Raw genomic sequence first — 7,254 nt, 5'->3', positions numbered from 1 at the left:
ATATATATATATATATATGTATATATACATATATATGCATATGCATGCATATATATATATATATATATATATTTTATAGGCGTTGCGTTCAGTCATCAGCTGTTTATGTACGACCTGCGACATTTCTTGCAAATTCTGTATTTTAGTGATGCATTTTTGGTTTGAGTCTTTGTTAGCCTCTGGTATAACGAGGAGGGTTTAGTGCTGCAAACCCTAAACCCTAAACCCTAAACCCTAAACGTTAAACCCTAAACCCGAAACCCTAAACCCTGGCCTGGCTTGAAGCATCCATTTGCATATTTTGAATTGCAAAAGGAGAAAAAAGGTTTGTCTGTGCACTGCATTCAGAAACCGCCTAGAGAATAGCGGTTTTATATTTCTTGTTTTGTTTGCTGGAAACAAAAAGAGGACAAAAAGAAGAAATAAGTGACAAAGTAAAGAAGAGATGAGGTGTACATACACCTCAGAATGAAGGGAAGGGACTCACGCAGGATCAACTAAGGCAGCATTTATGTTTATTCAATTATTTATTTTTGTTCTCCAACTCTCGCCTCCTTAGACGATTTGGAGATGTTAAAAAAGCCAAAGAGAAATCCTCACGTACTTCTGTTTGCTGCTGCTGCTTCTGCATATGCAGTTGCTGCTGATATTTCTTGCGAAGTTTCTTACTTCTGCTGCTGCTGCTTCTCCCCCTCCTGCTGCAGCTGCACCAGCAGCTGCAGCAACTGCAGCAACTCAGCAGCACCAGCTGCTGCCGCTGCTGCTGCTGCTGCACCATCTGCTGCTGCTGCAGCTGCGCCATCTGCTGCTGCAGCACCAGCTGCTGCTGCACCCTCTGCTGCTGCAGCACCAGCTGCTGCTGCTGCAGTAGCAGCAGCAGCAGCAACAACTATCTAGTGTTTGCTTTGCATCTGGAGATAGAATAGAAAGCCGAGCCCCCAAGGGTGAGGCAGAAGCCGCACGCCTCGAGAGGAGTTAGCCTCTCACCCCACACCGCCATTGCAACAGCAACTTGCAGCAGGGTCTTTACATATCCAGCAACAGAAAAAGAAAGAGGAGACGTTAAAGAAACTGTCCAGAAGATACTCGTACCCAGCACAAATGTTACGACTCCTGCATGCATACATGCAAACAAAACAAAAAGACAAGAAAAAAAACCTTTATATGCATATCTTATATATGTATAGAGAAATATATATATAGAAATAAGCATCTATATATACATACATACATATATATATGTTGACATATATTTATATTTATATTTATATTTATATTTATATTTATATTTATATATGTATATAGATATATGTATTTATATTTATACATACATGCATATATATTTGTATATATATATATATATATATATATATATTTCTCTACCTATTGATGTATATATATACACTCTGTAATCTGTGTGTACACCTGAACTCTATGCATGCATAAGGTGAACAAAAGAAAAGTAGTAAGTTAAATATATGAATGCAATAAAAGAAGAAGATAGAAGGAAAAGATATGCATGCATGCTTACCTAATCCAAATACATGTACAACAACCCCGGCGTTCATTACATTTGTTTCTGCTGCTAACTTCAGCAGTACTTGGGGTTCGTTAGAAATTAAAATAATAACAGGGAACAAGACAAGTGCATTTAGCATGTTATAAAACATGCACAAAGGCTCGGGCCGAACGGAAGGAGCAGCAGAAGCAGCAGCAGCAGCAGAAGAAGAAGAAGCAGAAGCAGCAGCACATCTATAGCCTCCTTCTACTTCTCTCAAACCCTCTTCATGCTTAGGAGACCCAGCCACAACTAAAGGGGAGACAGATTCTATTTCTGCTAAATTAGATAAACGCGTAGGCCGCCCTTTCCTTCCTTCCTGCTGCTGCTCCTGCTGCTGCTGTTGCTGCTGCTGCTGCTGCTGCTGCTGCAGGCTGCTGCTGCTGCTGTCGGGCGACTCAGTGAAGCTCCACTTTGCGTCTCTGAGGGCGCCAGCAGCACCAGAGGCCTCGAGATCTACAATTGCATTTCTAGGAGAAGATGCATTCATTATATTTCTTTTGTGCTGCTTATCTTCTGCCGCTGCTGCTTCAGATGGTGATGAAGGCGCGGTGTTCGTTGCTGCTGCTGCTGCTGCTGCTGCTGCTGCTGCTGCATTGGGTGTTGCTGCTGCGTCTGGTGGAGGGTCGTCTGTTGCTGCTGCATTAGCTGCAGCATCGTTTGTAAGGGCTTGGTATGCTGCGTTTGTTTTGCTGATGCTTGGGGTGTACTGACATGTCTGCTGCTGAATAAATAATAGAGTAGCCTTCATATGTACAGTGTAAGTTGCTTGAAAGAGAGAAGCAAGAGCACCTAAGAAGAAGCCGCTTAAGAAGGCGGGATCGGATCCCACAGCTGTCATTAAAGCAAAACCTAGAGCTACAAGAATGCATGCAGCTGCTTCTCCTTTTGTAACTCTTTGCTTAAGCCAGCAAACAGAAAGAAGTAAAGAAAATACAAGAGTTAAAGATCGGGCAACCTGATAGACGCTAACCTGTACCCTCTGTAAACATAAATTTGCAGATCCAATCATCCCTACAAAACATATTGATAAAGGAAATACATTTAATGCTATTTTACCTCGTAGTTGAACAACAGGAAAGGCAGCACGCAGCGCACGACTTACCGCCCATCGATCGTTACAAACAGCAGCTACAGCTGCAGATACACCCGAATATAACACCAATCCTACTGCTTGCTGAACCCATGATAAAAACAAAGGAATAGGAACCTTCCCTCCAACCAGATGCTTCGTCCAGAAGACAGTTAGAATAGACAACAAGACATAAGATGATAACGCTACACAAGCGAAAGCAATACGCTTCGCTACACTTGGTGCTGCAGCAGCAGAGCTAGAAGCACCAGCACCTCCGCCACAGGCACCACCACCACCACTAGGGGATTCACAATGCTGCGGTGTACGGACACCTCGCTGAGCAATGGTGCTGACAACAGAAATGCCTTCGTCTGCGCCCTCAAACGCGCTGGAAGACTCACGAAGGGCCCCCAGAGGACTCAGGGGGCCCCCAGACACACGAGAAGGAGATTGGCTTGTGCTCCTGTCACTCCGTTCGCCTGAAGCAGGAGAAAAACCCCTTGAACTCAGCCGGCGGCCGAGATGCCCGCTGCTGCGCGAGTCGGGCATTGCAGGTGTGCGTACACCGCAGAATCACGAGAGAAACAAGCGTACCTCCTCTGACTGCCGCTCTTCTTTTGGGAAAGAGAAGCTTAAATGCAAGAAAGGCGAACGGAAAAAGCAGCGGAAGCCACAACAATAAAACCTAGATCCGCCGCCTCGAGCATGCAAGGACAAGTCAAGAAGAATGAGTCAACACGAAGCTGCTGAATGACAAGAAAGTGATGAAAAGGAAATAGAATATACAGAAAATAAAAAAAGACTTCCTATGGACGTACACCGTAAACCCGAAATCTCTCAATCTGTCGCGCAGCCACCGCCGTTGTCGTCGGCGGCCGCAACGAACGCGAGAAGTGGAGGAAAAACTGAGTTTTCTTGAATTTTTAATAAATATGTTACTTTCATTAATCATTAAATTCAATTTAAAGCTTCAGTTTAATATTTTTAACGCACACAAAAGGGCGGATCGCCCTCGTGGTGCTCTTGAGTTGTGTGGTTAAGGAATACAGCTTTCGTTCACTGTTGCGGTGTACGTACACCGAATCTACTCCTGAAACTTATTCTGCTTTCTGATGATGTTTCTATGATTTGTCTTCATAAAGTGTACGGACAGACTGTGGCTAAAGCTGTTTGTTTCAGTTGCATTTAGGGTGGGTGATGTTTTTCGTGTATATATGCAGCGATCTCAAAACGGGAGTTGAGTCAAAAGAAAGTGCTGCAGCCCCCGTCCGTCTATACACCTGAACTTCGTTTGTTTCTTTATTATTCTCTTCCTCTTTCCTCCTCATCTGCAGTCTTTCAGCGGCTGTGCTGTCAGGGTGATGCACGTATCTGCTACGCCGAGTTGCAGCAGCAACCTGTCTGTGCTTAGTAATAGCAGCTTGGGGGAGGCTTCTGCCTTGTGGGTGAGCCGCACTAACTAGAAGCAGCAGCAAGTGCTGCAGCAACTGCTGCTTCTGCCTCTGCTTCAGCTGTTGGTTGCTGCAGCGCGTATTCTCTATGAGCTCTTCGTGCCGCTGCTTCCTGCTGTTGCTGCCGTTCATAGCTGCGGGTGTTGTTGCAGTCTGCGTGATGCTAAGAAAGAAAAACAGTAGCAGCAACAGGAGTGCTGCACAAGATTTTAAAAATAATGCGTTATTTATCTTTGTTGGAGATGAATGAAAGCTTGCATGCATGGATGCATGCGTGCATTGCCGCATGCATATATGCATACATAAACTATAAATAAACACACAACGATAGGTAAAACATCAAATATACTTCTTCTATCTAGCCAGCTTCGCTGCTTCCCTTCTTAAAAGAAATATCATTTGTAAGAAATTGCAATCCAAAGAGATGACGACAAAACGAACCCCTCCGGCCTTCCTATGTTTTCTTTTGGTTCTTTATTGATTTAATTATTCATATAAATAATACAATAACTGCGTGAGGTGTACGTACACCGTAGCGCGGTCAGGTGTACGTACAGTGAAACTTTGGCGGCTCTTCTCGCGTTTGTCTTCCACTAATCAAATTAAAGGATTTGTTTATTTGTTAGATTGCACTAAACAAGCGCATGAAAATTTAATTTCTGCTGCTGCTGCCTACAGCCCCAGTTGCTGCGAGGTGTTGAAGCCGCTGCATATTGTGAAGATTAGAAGCTAAAGAAAGAAAAAGAAGAATATATTTACGACAATTAAATGAATAAATATATTTATTTGTATATATTTTCATTAAATATTCAATATTTGAATATATTTTTTCATTTCTCCGGGTGTATGTACGTCAACCCTCCGCGTACATATCATATTCTACTCCTTCTGTTTCTTTCATTGCTGTTGTTGCTGCGGTATTAACTACTTTTTGTGCGTTTTGATTATTACTCTTCCTATTGCCTTTAATACTCAGCGATACAGAAGGCAGAGAAAATGCAGTATCAAGAGGAAAACATTCTAAACCCAAACCCACAGGCGAGTGATCGCTCGCTATTAAGAAAGCTGCACATACACCCCAAACAAAACACAGAAAAAAGAAATACTTTAATAAATATACTCCTTTCGATACGCAACAGAAAAACTAACACTCAATCCATGCACGTACATCTTCTTTATGCATGCATGCACATAAATAACTTCAGAGATAATGGATACGAGGCAACAACCCCAAACCCTAAACCCTAAACCCTCGCTTACAAGGGTGGTCGGGCATTGCACAGAAGTATGTGTCTGGCTGAAGGCGAAGGAGAGATGAGATTTCTGCTGAGGAGCATTTAAATATTCTGTCTGTCCACTGTGAGAAACAGCAACAACCACAAAATAATAAATACAACAACATAAACATTAGCTGCTTATCAACAGCAGCAGCAACAGCAGCAGCATGGAGAGAGTCTGCAGCAGCAGAGATAGAGACAGCTGCAGCTAGCAGCATGCCTGCACCAATAGCAGCAGCAGCAGCAGCAGCACCAGTAGAAGCAGCAGCAAGAGCAGCACCCAAAACGCCACCAAGAGCAGCATCAAAAATAAAGGCAATTGCAACAGCAGCAATTGCAGCAGCAGCAATCGCAGCAGCAGCAGCAGCAGCAAATGCAGCAGCAGCAATCGCAGCAGCAGCAAATGCAGCAGCAGCAATCGCAGCAGCAGCAGCAGCAACAGCAGCAGCAGCAGTATTTACATACCGAAGGAATGCGCTCTTGATGCCTGGCCCCTTTATACCACTGCGTTATCATCTCTGTTTGATATTCTTCTTCAACCCATGAGGAGCGTTTTAAATCAATCGGAGGTCTGCCGTCTGCTTTCTTGTACGTTGGAGGAAACCGAATTGGGGCTTCTGTAAAACCCTGTGCATGCATGCACAAATTGCATATTTATGCATGCAATCCTCAGGTGTATGTTCACCTCAGCATTAAGTATATTGAGCTATACGCCTATATATATATATATATATATATATGTATATATATATATATAAAGATATATTTAAAAGGAAGCAACAAGAATAAATTAGAATTAAAACAAATAAAAAAGCAAAAACTAAAAACTACGCACTGATGCCCGCATATCTTCACCGTGAGGCCCCAGCCATTCGTCAAATGCTAACAGACCCGTCGGAGACTGCTTCAACAGAGACACTGCAGCAGCAGCAAACAACAGCAACAGCAGCAGCAGCAGCAGCAGCAGCAATATACATATATATATACCTTACAGCATGTAGACCACGAAAAACAAAAAAAAACAAACAAATAAACGCCTAAGCAACCAAATAAGAGCTAATTAAATAGATAATTAACCACCTAGATAATACATTAATAAATAAATAATTAATAAATACTAAACAATTAAATAATTAGCAAGACATACCTGCTCTCTGCACAGAGATGCGCTGTGTTCTAAAGTTGAAGTCGCCCATCCATAATATATGATGAAATGCGTCAAGCCAGGATGAAGCCCCGCCATAGAACTCTAACAAACGCTGTTCTACTACTCCTCGAGCTTTCTTTCTATCCTATTAATTAATTAATCAATTAATTAATGCACACAGCCAAGCACAGACACACGCATATATATATAATATATATAGATATATATTGTAATACGTGTATATAGATAATGTTCTATTAATACATATCATTATATATATTATATATAAATATAATATATATATTATATATATAAATACATATGCATATATATGTGCATATTCCTATTACCCCGCTAATTTCTAAGGTCTGGATGACAATGATAACAGCGCCCGCTAAACATACACCAGAAAGCGACTAAAGAGAACTAAAAAGAATTAAATTAAACTAAATTAAATTAAATTAAATTAAATTAAACGGCTCACTTCAGGAGAAGTCGAAGGCATATGACACCCCAAAAAACAAAAATATTGATTCCATATCTTCAAACAAACGCTGACGCCTCCTTTGCTTCCAGATAGAAAGCCTATCAATAAAACAATAAATAGGTCAATAAATAAATATAAATAAATAAGTTAAGTAGTTAGTAAATACATAAATAAATATACGCATTAATATACATGAATAAATAGGCAGAAATATATATATATATATATATGTATATATATATTTTATATAGGGGTGATA

The 7,254-nt window shown here is 41.4% G+C and overlaps 2 protein-coding genes across 2 annotated transcripts in view; both read right to left on the bottom strand.

Annotated features, from left to right (window-relative positions):
- Nucleotides 1-665: 665 nt before the first annotated feature.
- EAH_00025780 (GDP-fucose transporter 1, putative) lies at nt 666-3,182 on the bottom strand (the record flags this gene model as incomplete). The annotated part of the gene is made up of 4 exons (XM_013396597.1): nt 666-862; nt 988-1,113; nt 1,781-2,540; nt 2,664-3,182. 4 exons carry the CDS (start codon nt 3,180-3,182, stop codon nt 666-668), a joined length of 1,602 nt encoding a protein of 533 aa, XP_013252051.1.
- Nucleotides 3,183-4,937: 1,755 nt separating this feature from the next.
- The window catches only part of EAH_00025770 (endonuclease/exonuclease/phosphatase domain-containing protein, putative), a gene marked incomplete at both ends in the record, with an annotated part of 5,900 nt that continues 3,583 nt past the window's right edge, over nt 4,938-7,254 (bottom strand). The window contains 6 exons of the mRNA XM_013396596.1: nt 4,938-5,149; nt 5,345-5,441; nt 5,827-5,988; nt 6,197-6,279; nt 6,509-6,653; nt 6,993-7,093. Of these exons, the coding sequence (XP_013252050.1) occupies nt 4,938-5,149; nt 5,345-5,441; nt 5,827-5,988; nt 6,197-6,279; nt 6,509-6,653; nt 6,993-7,093 (800 nt within the window). The remainder of the gene's footprint in view (nt 5,150-5,344; nt 5,442-5,826; nt 5,989-6,196; nt 6,280-6,508; nt 6,654-6,992; nt 7,094-7,254) is intronic.

This window comes from Eimeria acervulina, genomic scaffold (genome assembly GCF_000499425.1).
Source record: "Eimeria acervulina Houghton genomic scaffold, Eah_scaff211, whole genome shotgun sequence".
In the NCBI taxonomy this organism is placed as follows: domain Eukaryota; phylum Apicomplexa; class Conoidasida; order Eucoccidiorida; family Eimeriidae; genus Eimeria; species Eimeria acervulina.
The sequence above is the reverse complement of the archived record's forward strand: the minus strand, read 5'-3'. Positions and strand labels throughout refer to the sequence as shown.